The sequence below is a fragment of the Ceratosolen solmsi genome, unplaced genomic scaffold (assembly GCF_000503995.2).
Source record: "Ceratosolen solmsi marchali unplaced genomic scaffold, CerSol_1.0 scaffold14, whole genome shotgun sequence".
NCBI classification, from domain to species: Eukaryota; Metazoa; Arthropoda; class Insecta; order Hymenoptera; family Agaonidae; genus Ceratosolen; species Ceratosolen solmsi.
The window spans coordinates 1331589-1345532 of NW_011948420.1; the positions used below are offsets into that span (position 1 = coordinate 1331589).

At 30.4% G+C, this 13944-nt stretch overlaps 1 protein-coding gene across 1 annotated transcript; it reads left to right on the forward strand.

The window, feature by feature from the left end:
- The first annotated feature begins 917 nt into the window (after positions 1–917).
- On the forward strand, positions 918–10933 carry FBXO11 (F-box protein 11). The gene is made up of 9 exons (XM_011497924.1): positions 918–1651; positions 5105–5407; positions 5963–6445; positions 6796–7152; positions 7470–8322; positions 8694–8914; positions 8987–9205; positions 9327–9534; positions 10570–10933. The coding sequence occupies exons 1-9, from the start codon at positions 1555–1557 to the stop codon at positions 10697–10699; spliced, it is 2871 nt and encodes a 956-aa protein (XP_011496226.1). The 5' UTR covers positions 918–1554; the 3' UTR covers positions 10700–10933.
- The last annotated feature ends 3011 nt before the right edge of the window (positions 10934–13944 follow it).

The following is a 13944-nucleotide window of genomic DNA, read 5'->3' on the forward strand; positions in this document are numbered from 1 at the left end:
ACTTAACTGTAATTTATAATTTTCAACTCCGTACTTCGTGTGTAATAAACCAATGCTTATAGGGTGTCGAAGTTATCGGTAATAATGTAATCAAAATGTGCGAAGATGACGCTGCTTTCAGCAAAATCTGATCTTCATTATATCTTTATTTTTCTTTTAATTATCTTTTTTTTAATATTGCTGATAAATATGTATGTAGTATATCTTTAAAACGCATCGTGTACCCTGCTATTTGATGTTTAATATTTTAAATGAATACCTGACTAGTTTACTTAAGTTGTTAAGTTAAGTTAACCTGATTAGTTTACTTTAAGAAATTCATTAATAATAATTTTCCAGTCACTATTTAAGAGTTACAATATGATTGCAACGATGAAAAGTGACGGTCTTGCGCGGTCGCCAAGCCTTAATCAATGTATAGCGAGTAACAGAGAAAAGGATAGCGCTCCGCATTGCCACATACCTAAGGTACTAAAAAAAGAGACCGTACAAAGCCCATAACTCGTGTTATGCGCGCCAAAGAGCCTCGAAGCAAGACAAAGGTGTGCACGCATACATATCCATACATGTGCACGCACTTTTATATGAGAATTCTATTCGATTGCAGCCCTGTATATAATACACGCGTGTATATGTATATATATATATATATATATATACGCATGCATTAATGCCATGTACAAATGTACATAAAGAAGAGCTACAGGCACACACAGCTTAGAAGCTGAGCACCATAAAGTTTAAGCCAACAAATATTTCTTGATTCTCGAAAAACGAAGCGACGCGTAGCGGATCTGTCGTGAACGATAAGTTGTTCTACTGTGTTTGTATTGAAAACACGTATTTGATATGTAGCCGCCGCCTGGGCTCCTCCTTCTTTCTCCCATGCTGAATGTACATATGGCTATTGCCAATGGTGGAGTGCATACACACACCGATATATCGCGCAGCTAATAGCGCCAGCGTAGCTCTCGAATGCTGTGTATGCATAGTTGCGCACTGTATAGTCAGTACAGAATTCTATACAGAAAGAGAGTAGTGTAGCAGTAGGAGCAGAGAGGCCACCAGCATTGCAGCGTGAATGAGAGAGCTGCTGCTGGCCTTCGAGCGACGAGTACGAGAAGATGGCCGCTCGTGATCGACTCGTTGGAACGTAGTGTGTCGCCATTGTGTGCGGTGTGTCCGGTAGTGCGTGCGAGGAGGCCGCATTGTGTCATTGTGGTCATCCTCGTCGTCGTCGTCAGGTTTATCGCTCCATCGAAACGAAAGGCCCATACTCATTGATCTCTCTCTCTCTCACTCTTGCGTGCAGAGGACCACGGCAGGTGGAGAGAGAGAGAACGCGGAGCTCTACTCCGTCGGCCTACTCGTGCACTCTATCTCTGTCTTTTGTTCTTGCGCGCCCTCTTCGCTTTTTACCCAAGCTCTCGTGTTAAGCTGATATATAACGAGAGAGAGAGTGACACCTGGTGAACAACGACGCGAAGAGAAATCGTATTTATTTCGCTTGTCGAGGGAAGCATTGTTTTTTTTTTTATACGATAAAGCCGAAAGATGCCGAGCGCTTCTTTCACGTCCTCGCGGAGCTACGTCAGGAGATCGAGGAGGAAAGGTGCCAACCGAATCCCCCTGCCCTCCAGGACGAGTTCGGGTAAGCTATTAACATTTCTTTATCCTTGTATTAGCGAGCGCGCGCGCGCACTCTTATCTGCATACAATTGTGTTTGAATGCGTGTGTACGTAGCGGCTTCTTTCATCTCTTTCTGGCACTCGTGGCCATAATCCGTCACATTTCAAACCCTCCGTATGTGTATCGCCTCCTTCACTATTTATTTGTCATAAGAGCCGATCGTGACGAGGTTCAACCAGTATGATTTTACTTTTTAGGAGATGTATGCTTAGAAACGCTCTCGTAAAATTTATGCACGCACGTATTCCGATATCGATTCTAGTGAAAGATTCTGCTAGCTATCTTTCTCTTGCCCTTTGTGTATCCCCTCTTATCTCTTTGCCTCTTTCTCTCTTTCTCTTACCTATGTATTATATCTTGGATTCTATGTATATACTACACGGACCCGCATGCAGAGTGGTTTAACTCCTGTCGACGTTATCGTCGTCAACGTTGCGGTTATCGGAAGTCCGCTTGTGAAACACATGCCTACACCTACGCATCCTCGAAATAATGCATTGTGCACTCGATTTTCATTTCTTTCTTCGTTTTTTCTCCTTTACTGCTTTACCATCATAAAGAGCATGTGTGTATATTGGTGCAATCCCGTCCATGCTTATGGCTATTCGTTACATCTAAATATATATATATATATATATATATCACCGTTTATTCGAGGTTGGTATATGCATGCAGAGAGGGAGAGCAGGATTGCGGTGTTTTCTCTTTCTGTCTCGTCGCAACTCGTGGGAACATCAAAGGGTTTCTTCTTTCCTTTTCTCTCTCCCTCTCGTTCTCTCTCTCTCTCTCTCTCTCTCTCTCGCCCTCTCGCGCGCATGATCCTCTCGATCTCCCTCTCTCCCTCTCCCACTCTCCCTCTCTTTCTCTCGAAGAGACCTTTTTTTCCAAGGCGTGGACGGGGCTTCGTTTTTCTCTCTCTTGCCTACTCCTGCACCGTCGACCTCTTTTGCACGCAGCGGCGAACTGTTTTTTATTCTTATTCTATCGACTAATGTTTCGAATAACACTAGCAATGGAATTTTGAATTTTCTATCGCGAGAAAAGAGATTAAAAGCTAGAAGTATAGAAATATGAGATTTTTCTACTGCGTTTCACTCTCCTCTTTGTTTCGCAATTCCATTTTTAGTCTCTTTATACATAATTCTGTCATAGTAAATGTTAAGGTCGTAGGCAATTGCAGCAAGCTGTAATTGACTTCAATCATATTTTGGTATTACATAGAATGATTAGAAAAAGTCACATTACATTTTGAAAATAAATTTATTCATATTTGTAAACGAATAAAGCGCTTCTAAATTATTCCAATAAAATAAGTCTTTTAATTGTAGTTTTAGTTTCAAGATACGATAAATATACTTAATGTTTGATTTCGCTACGCAATAAAATGATTCGTGAAAGTCGTATAACAGTTAAAATTGTCATAATTGTATAATAAAACATAGTACAGAAAATGAAAACACAGTGTATCTAAAACATATATATTGTAAAGAAGCTTTATATTTTCCTATTCTAATTGTATTCAATAATTCTAATGTCTAAATATTTTTATATAAATTGTTCAACATTCTAAATAATATTTTTCCACATTTTTATTGAAAACATCTTTTTAATAAGAAGATATAACAAAATTTTGTTTTATATATTTATATTAATGTTGTTTTACTTTGTTTTAATACAAATTTAAATAATTACTAGTAAATTACATTCAAAAGATAAATTTTTATAATGATGAAAATTGATTAATAAAAGATTTAATTTTAATCCAACCCATTGAAATATTTACATCAAATATGTAAACAAACGTAGAGTTTAGAATATTAATCGTATTTTGAAATATAAAATAAGTATAATATACGAGAACGCGCACGCGCACGCGCACTTAAACATTACTATGTAATTTTTTTTGTATATATGTACTGTTTGAATCAGCGACTTATGTATGCATAAGCATACGTTGCCGCGTTTGCATATGTATGCATATATTGTTTAATTCATTTTAAACTTAATTTGTTAACTATATGCTTCAGTATCAACGCAACATTTCTGTGTTCTGAAAAAATAATATCTTATGTTTTGAAAAATGAAGTATAAAAAAAATAACGTTTGTCAAATATTTGCTTGATTTCACTGAATTTGTATAAAAAGTGAAATTTCTTCATGAAAGTTAGTTTTGATAATAAGCCAGTTTGGTCTTAATCTCTCTATTCCTCGTTTAGAAACCCGCATTTCACACGCATACAGAACGCTAAAAGGCTACTGTTGCTACTTAGGAATATGGCGAAAGATAAGGTCAAACGAAATTATATTTAAATAATAGTAAAACGGTTCATTAATATAGATCGATTTGTAGAAGCCAACTTACAATAAAAGAAATACTCTAAGATTGCCCTAATTTACTTCACTATAGTGGTTATGAATTATTTATTTGAAGTATATTACCTCCAAGAACATTCTTATATATTTAATAAAATATTTTTAATTAATTAATATGTGTTAAAAATTTGCTTACCTCCCTTTCCATATTTTATAAATAATCATTGCATTGTTATTCAATTTTTTCTTGAATATACAGATATTGTAAATTACATCATCTTATTTTTTATGATAACCTAAAATAATAGATCTTATGTCTTTAATTTTTAATAAAATTAATTTGTATATTTCACAACTTTCATAGTATTTTAAAATAAATAGTCTATTTTATTTTCATATAATAATTGACTTTATAATTCATAATATTCTAATAATTTAAAATATAATATATTTGTTTAAACTTAATGTTTTTTATTTACTTTAATCCATTTATATATTTTTTTACTTATATTAATGAATATGATGTTAAAATAAGTATAAATTGATATATTCATTTATACACATTATAAAATATAACAGTATAAAAGAAATATTATGTTGAGGAAAAAGGTTAAAATATTTAAAATAGGCTTTATAACTTCTTCCACTGGTAAAAATAATCAGTGTTTAATATTATATATTCAAATGTTAACATTATTTTATTAATATGGTTTTGTGATGATTCAATGTATTTAATTATATTTAGTAATTCTTAGTATAAAATATTTTATTTATAATATCTTGTTTTAAATTTAAAATATATTTATGATATTTACAGTTGAAAGTATCAAGTACTCAAAAATTAATGTTAAATTTATAATGTTAATAAAATGATACATCTCATTATTTTTCTTATATATTTGATAATATTAAATTGAATGAAATGAAATACAAAAGTGTTTTGAATTGATATATTTTATATGTATTTTATAAGAATTTTTATTATTTTGAACTCATAAAGTTTTAATATAATTAAATTTTTCATAAAATTTTTTTCATATCTTAATGATTTGTAATGTTTAAAATTTATATAAAAACTAACGTTTGTCTTTGTCTTTCAAGCTGAACCATGTGATCTTCCATGTGTGGCATCAAATCAGATTCCTCCAGGTGGAGGAATTGGAGGTGGAGGTAGAGGATCATCTCCTAGTGTATCAGGAGTAGCTGCTCCTTCACCTTCACCATCCCATTCTCACTCATCTCCATATGACCTAAGACGAAAAAGTCCACCGCATCCAGATCCAGCACCAGGAACAAGTTCAGCTTTACCTCCCTCAGGTGGAAATAGTATATCAGCTGCTCTTGGATCTTCATCTCTTCCAGCAAGAAAACGGCCTAGAAGAACTTGCTCTTTATCTACCGATGGTGTGTATTCATATATTCAAATAACTTTAATTAAAGGCATAGAAACTTTTTCTTTTAATATTCCATTAAATTGACTATATATACTAATGTATTTTTATGAAAAATTAAGAAATATTGCATTTAAGAAAATGAAACTTAATAATAATTAGAGCAGTAATAATATTAATCTGAATTGTTAATAAGAATTATTTGTTATTTTTGAACAATAAATTTAATATGATGAAGAGAACATTATAAAAAGATTACACCTGAATTTTACTCAAAACAAGTTTTATGTATATCATTACTGTTGTAATATATTGATAGTGATGTGTAATCTTAGTTTTTATAATGAGTGTAATATATTGCTTAAATTACAATTTTATAGAATTTATGTTTTATCTGTATATTTTGAAACTGTCATTCCAAATTGTTCAAAATGATTGTTTTTAAAAGTAATAATTTTGTACGTTATTATGATATGCCAATTATTAATATCTAGCCATATGCTATAATATTTTAATATCTAACACATTCACAAAAATATAAATGAATGAAATTAATACATTTTAACAGGAACAAATACAAACACAGCAGCGCACTACCTCCAATATGAGTTACCCGATGAGGTTCTTCTCACAATTTTCAATTACCTAATGGAACAGGATCTGTGTAGGGTCTCACAAGTTTGCAAGCGTTTCCAGGTTATAGCAAATGATACAGAACTCTGGAAGTCCCTCTATCAGCAAGTCTATGAATATGATCTGCCTCTCTTTAATCCTGCACCTTGCAAGTTTCAGTTTATTTCTCCAGATGAGTCAGAGTATCCCAATCCTTGGAAAGAGAGTTTTAGACAATTGTATAGAGGTGTACATGTCCGACTCGGTTTCCAGGATGTCAAACAAAAAGGCAGGAGTCTGCCATATTTTAATACGATCCAGGCAGCTTTAGATTATGTTGATGAATTTCGGAACAGCAGCAGCTCCTCTCCTAATAGTAATACTAGTAGTATAACGAACAGTCAGGGAAATTGTTGTGGGAGTGTTGCAAGTGGCACAGGTATTATAGAAAATAATTTGTATTATGACCATTCATATAGCCAGTTTCATACATAAATTATCTTGGTTTTAAACAACTGATGGTTCATAAAAATTTAAATAAGAAAAATGCTTTAATTGAATCAATTTGTAATTATATCTGATTTTTGTAAATCAAATTCGATAAATATATATGTTTTTAGATAATAAATAGTATTTATATAAAGTCTCGATTAAAACAAAAATTTATTTGATTTAAAAATAAATTATTAATAATTTAGAAAGTAAAGGAAAATAAAATATAATCAATGGTATTTATTTTAAATTATAATTTACTTATTAAATTAGATTTATAAAACAACTATTTTGCAGTTGGAGGGGGAAATGGAGGAAATAATTCTTCACAAAATACTGTTGATGATACGCCACAACATCTCGTATTCCTCCATGCTGGCACGTACCGCGGCGAGTTCCTTGTTGTCGATAGCGATGTAGCGCTTATAGGTGCCGCTCCTGGCAACGTTGCCGAATCTGTTATTTTAGAAAGAGAAAGCGAATCAACAGTAACGTTTGTTGAAGGTGCAAAACGTGCCTATGCTGGACACTTGACTCTTAAATTCACTCCAGATGCAGCGAGTACAGTTACGCATCACAAACATTACTGTCTCGAAGTTGGTGAAAATTGTAGCCCAACAATTGATCACTGCATTATACGAAGCTCAAGTGTTGGTAAGTATATTATCAAACTAAGTCTTTTTTTAATTAGGCAATAATTTAATTAGTAAAAAGTAAGTTCTATTATAATTTACAATAGTTTTTATTAGATTTAATAAAGCATTTTATTTAAAAGAAAAATATATTGTTATTGGAAAACGTTTCAAAATTATTTAAAAGTGTGTTTAATATAAAATTAAAAACGCTTAGCTTTAGTACACTGTTCTTTGTTGGACTTTGTACGCATGAATGATTACAAGTAAATTGTAAAATATTTTTATTATATTTATAAGTTTCATAGTTAATTATCTTTCTGAATTTACTTATTACAGTGGGTGCAGCAGTTTGTGTATCAGGTCTAGGGGCAAATCCAATCGTGAAAAACTGCGACATCTCGGACTGTGAGAATGTTGGATTATATGTAACAGATTATGCACAGGGGACGTATGAAGACAACGAGATATCGCGTAATGCACTCGCAGGCATTTGGGTTAAAAATTTTGCAAATCCAATTATGCGACGAAATCATATACATCACGGTCGGGATGTCGGTATCTTTACTTTTGATAACGGACTTGGTTACTTTGAAGCTAATGATATCCATAATAATCGTATTGCGGGGTTTGAAGTGAAAGCTGGAGCAAATCCTACGGTAGTGCACTGCGAAATTCATCACGGTCAAACAGGTGGCATCTATGTTCATGAAACTGGTATGGGCCAATTCATTGATAACAAGATACATTCTAATAACTTTGCCGGTGTATGGATTACTTCCAATTCTAATCCTACTATTCGGAGGAATGAAATTTACAATGGACACCAGGGTGGCGTTTATATATTCGGCGAGGGAAGGGGTCTTATTGAACACAACGATATATACGGAAATGCGCTGGCCGGTATCCAAATTAGGACGAATTCGGACCCCATCGTCCGACATAATAAGATTCATCACGGTCAACACGGAGGTATCTATGTACACGAAAAGGGGCAAGGACTGATCGAAGAAAACGAGGTATTTGCTAATACGCTTGCCGGCGTCTGGATAACAACAGGTTCGACGCCGGTACTTCGAAGAAATAGGATCCACAGTGGTAAGCAGGTCGGCGTTTATTTTTACGATAACGGACATGGCAAACTGGAGGACAACGACATTTTCAATCATCTATATTCGGGAGTACAAATAAGGTAAAGTACTTAATAATAGATAATGGTGTAACCAGTAATAATGATAGAGAATTGGACATATTTTAACTTGGCTAAAAAACTGATTTAATTAATTGTATTATATATAAATAGCTTTCATTAATGAACATCAATTACATTAAATATTGTTAAATTATAACAAATCGTAATTTTGAAATGATATTATGATACTGAAATTTCAATATTAGTCTTAAATTTAATATTAGAACTTTAATATTATTTTAATCTTAGAAATTCAATATTAATCTATATTATAGAAATGTTACTTATGTTGTGATAGCTCTTTTAATTCAATAATATAAATTATAAACTAATATAATATGTTTATGAATGCATATTCATTATCTTTCTAGAACTGGAAGTAACCCTGTTATAAGAGGTAACAAAATATGGGGTGGCCAAAATGGTGGTGTTTTAGTTTATAATAGTGGTTTAGGTTTATTAGAACAAAATGAAATTTTTGATAATGCAATGGCAGGCGTTTGGATAAAAACAGATAGCAACCCAACACTAAAGCGAAACAAGATATTTGATGGTCGAGATGGAGGTATTTGCATATTTAATGGTGGTAAAGGTGAGAACTTCACATTAGCAAAAACATGTTGATTGAAATTTAGAAAATTATATAAATTTCTTAATATTGTAGGTGTTTTAGAAGAAAACGATATATTTAGGAATGCACAAGCAGGTGTTCTTATATCGACACAGTCGCATCCGGTGCTAAGAAGGAATCGAATTTTTGATGGTCTAGCAGCAGGAGTTGAAATAACTAATAATGCTACTGCCACTTTAGAATTTAATCAAATATTTCATAATAGGTTTGGCGGCTTATGTTTAGCAAGCGGCGTGCAACCTACAATAAGAGGTAACTTATTCAAATTATTCTAATTTTTTCAAACTTATTCAAACAACTATTTAAATTATTATTTTTTAATATCAATATATTTTTTAAATTCGGTATCATTAATAAAAATTTTCATGTCAAGGAAACAAAATTTTTGATAATCAAGATGCAGTTGAAAAAGCAGTAGGCAATGGACAGTGTCTTTATAAAATATCATCTTATACTTCATTTCCAATGCATGACTTTTATCGATGTCAAACATGTAATACTACTGATCGAAATGCTATTTGCGTTAATTGTATAAAAACTTGCCACGCTGGTCATGATGTGGAGTTCATTCGCCATGATAGGTAAAACTAATGTTTTATTTTTTGTGTAACAAAATAGAATGTAACAAAATAACGCATTTACTTCATTTAAGTTTTATAACAATTAAAATAATATCAAAATAAAATAATATTTAAATATTGTAATCTCGTCTAATAGATTTAGACATGTGTATTACAATAGTTGAATAAGTATGTACTATATAAATAAATAAATTTTTATTAATATTTAATATAAAGTATAATTTTTAATCACTGTTAAATTAAAGAAATTTTTTTATATTATATTTTCAAATTCTATATTGCAACATTCATATTTAAAAAATTTGAATAAATCATTTCTTATATGAAACAAAAATAAGTTTTGATTCTATAGTAATTAAATATTCGAATTAATAATTTAAAAAATTGATTTCTTAGGATCAAGTGTAAAACGTAATTATTGCTTTGTCATTAATTGTATAATTAACTTGTATAATGTTTTATGCTTGGATAATTTTTAATAATAAATCAATGATTTTTATTTTATAATTTGTATAATTATGAAAACTAATTTTTTAAATAAATTAATATACTGTATATACAAAACAAAATAATAAAAACTAAGTTATTTTAGTATTCAAAAAGATTGAAATTTATTTTGATAATTTGAAATTTTTAAATATATTATTATTGTGAAAATTTTATTAATATATCTCTCATAAATCAATTTTTTGTCATTCATATTTTGGATTAAATTATTCCATTGCTTTAATTCAATAGAAATTAGAAGATTATTAAGAGAATAAAAGTACTATATTTGATTAGCAATATTTATACACACTCGAATCCGTAATTTTATTTATCCAATTTTAGTGTTATTTTCATTTTTTTTTGTGCATATAATTAATGAAATTTTATTTACCATCAATTAATTAGAACATATATGACTCGTTACATGTTGTAAAGGAAAATATTATTAATAACAATAATTTATTTACAATTGAAATTTCAAAAATATGAATAAAACTAAATATTTCGTTAACCTTTATCTAATCATTTCATAATTCATAATTTTAGATTTTTTTGCGACTGTGGAGCTGGAACTTTGAGCAATCAGTGTCAACTTCAAGGTGAACCGACACAGGATACTGATACACTTTACGATAGCGCTGCCCCCATGGAATCACATACACTTATGGTTAACTAGGATCTAACTTAAAAAAAATCACATCAGCCCTCTCGTTTAAGTCATCGCGTGTAAGTTCATCGCGTTACAAATAAAATAATAAATCAAATGGCGCCGTGAGTTATTGCAGGGCTTTTCGCCGACTTCCCGAGTACAGAGTGTTTAAATAGATATGTGTACACGTACAGATCGAAAGGTTCTGCGATTCATTAAAAAATGACAAAGTTATATATACATAGTGAACAACGCGTATAAATGAGGATAGTTAATAAATGTAAGAGAAAAGACTATGAAAGATAATAGTAAATAAAATTCTCTTGAAAATAAAAAGCGAATTTATGAAATTGTATCAATATGTGAGGAGAGGTTCGATCGTTCAATGTGCGTGTGTCGCCTAAACGATTACAAGAAAGAGATAATTTATCTTATTCTTCTGCCGATGAATCTCCAAAATGACTGCGAAGATAAACAGGATTAAGAATGGTGATAAACAAAACTTTTTAATGTGTACAGACAAAACTCAATGTATTCATTGTACAATTGAAAAGATCGATTATTTTAAGGTTTAATAAATCGATCCTTTTATTAAAATAATACTAAGGGTATTTTAGTGTGTGGTAAGTTTCAGTAGAAGAGAATGGAGAGCAAGAAAAATTATATGTACTAATCGTAACAAATGCATACATTAACTCGTATCAGGTGCCACGAATGTAAATTTGTGTATAAGATAAAGCAAAGTAAAAACAATCTTGATAGAGAAAAATAGTGAATCGTGTGTCTACAGACTTTTTATCCACGTGCCAGGAAGTGATGGTTAAATATTATTTACTTTTGTGCGCGACTGAACCTGAAAGAAGGAAAATTGCACATTTTACGGCACGTGATGAAATAAATGATTGAGATCAGAATTTGATTTCATACTGACATCAAAAATATCGATTTTAAATTAAAGAGAAGTAAAAATACTATTAAAACTATTTAAATATTTAAATTGTGATATACGTACTCTTTATAATCGGATATGATGTTTGAAAAATCAAGAAAAAAGAAAAATTGATGCAATTCTGTATTACTATTATTTTTAAATATAGTGGGTCGTTTTTCTAAAAATAACATTTTGTTTCATAATAAAGATCACAGTTTTTCGGTAATACCTTCAGTACACTATGGTGATTTGTGATGGTCCTAAGATGCCTAAAAGGGCAAAGTGCATAATAATAATTATATGGTATTGAAATAAAAGATAAAAATCAATATTTAAAGTATATTATCAAAATATACGGATGGCGATGTTTACCAGTGATGAAAATAAATAAATGAATAAAACTAAAGTTTAAAAAAATAAGTAAGAATGATGATACTGTACAATATACAGTTTTCCAAGTAATATCAGAGTTCTTAAAGTAAATTCAACGCCCTTTTTTAAAAGTAATTACGATAGTGGTAATATCTAATCATATTATAAGCAATTTCACGAAAGAAAAAAACGTATTTCGAGAATGAGTTATCTCTCGTACAACAAAAACACCCGTAATGTGTTACGAAGACATTTTTTAAACTGGAGTCAATCCTAATGTCGCGATGAAATGAAGCGAAAAAATAATATAATACAATAAAATTTAGTAGTCAGATTTGAAATCGTTGATCGTACATACTAAATCGTTTAGTGCTTCTTCGTCTCCTCTCTCATTCTTTTCTACCTGCAAGCAGTTTCATATCGTCCTTTATATACATCACACTTGTACGTAGGAGCCCCCTCTCACTTTTTGTAATGCTATTTTTCCTCCTATATAAAATATGAAAACGGAAGAAAAAAAATATGATGAAATAACTCGCTGAACAAGTGAAAATTGCCTTTGATTGTTTTTTGACCCAAGGTCTATAATTTAGTATACTGTAATACTATGTGTACACGCAGCAACAGTGGTATATTATCAATAGTACAACTATGAACGTTTAGTATGATTTCTAGAGATGTATTGATAAAAATGTAAAGATAAATCAAAGGCAAATTTTATGCAAAATTTAGTAACGCCCATGCGTTCTTATATGAAAACTATGATAACGAGAGAAACCATAATAGAAAATAGTAAACGTGATTCATCCAAGCGGTCCCTCCAGACATTGTATCCGTTGTTTTCGTTATTTAATGACGCAATTATTTGGAGATGGACGGCTTTTTTGAACGAATGATTGACTCATAATCTACTACAAATTACAAATTACTAGTAAATTTATACAAATCATAATGAATTTCGAGGTGTCGTAAATTTACTGTTCTATGTTAATATATTCTCAGTTTTCATAGGGATCAAAATTTATAATTTTGTAATGTAACAAATATTGTTTTAGTTAAAACTATATATAATCAGCAGACATTGAAATTATAAAGGATTGTTTTTATTTACTAAAGAATCAAATTATTTTTTTTATAGCGCATTGTACTTGACTGATCTAATTTAATAAAACGAATTAGTTATTTACATAAATTTTATTTGTCAAATATTTTGTTATAAGGTATTTTTTAAAGACATTTGATTGAATTTTTAAAGATGTTTTTATAATATTGTTCAATAATCGACATAATATACATTTAAAATTAATAAATGAACAAATATTTTTCATAAAAATTATTTCAACGAAATTTTAAATTAAAATATATACAGAATAAAATACAACTTTTTATTTTTCAGAACATCTTCGTTATTTATTTTTTTTATACACACATTCTTATAATGTTTAGAATAATTTCATAGTTATCAATGATAACAGTTTGATAAGTGATAAATATAATTCATACCTCGAAGAAATATAAAACTAAATCGCGTGGTTGAAAGTAACAAAGCCGTCTATTTCTGAGTAACATCACGTCGATTTACTTTCGAAACTTGTGTCTTAAGAGCAGCACAAACATAATTGTGGTGATATTGTTCCTCTTTCTTTTTTAGATAGTATTTAAAATCAGGCAGCATGCATAAAATGTGTAAGAAATTTAATTTGATTTCTTTTATTATTTTAATGACGTGTTTTTTATTGTCATTTTCTGCAGATATTTTCTATTAAAGAAGTATTATGTATATTATATATTATAGTGAAACGTGTTTATACTCTCCTGTGCTCTCTGCTTTGACTCAAGTTTCGATGGCGTTGAGTAACTTTTTATGTAAGACTTGAGCGTCGTTGTCGCGTTGCATGTATGTATGCGTTTTTATAAAAACTCGAAACATTAAGAACAAAGAAAAAAAGTAAGCTTCCATCAACTTCCA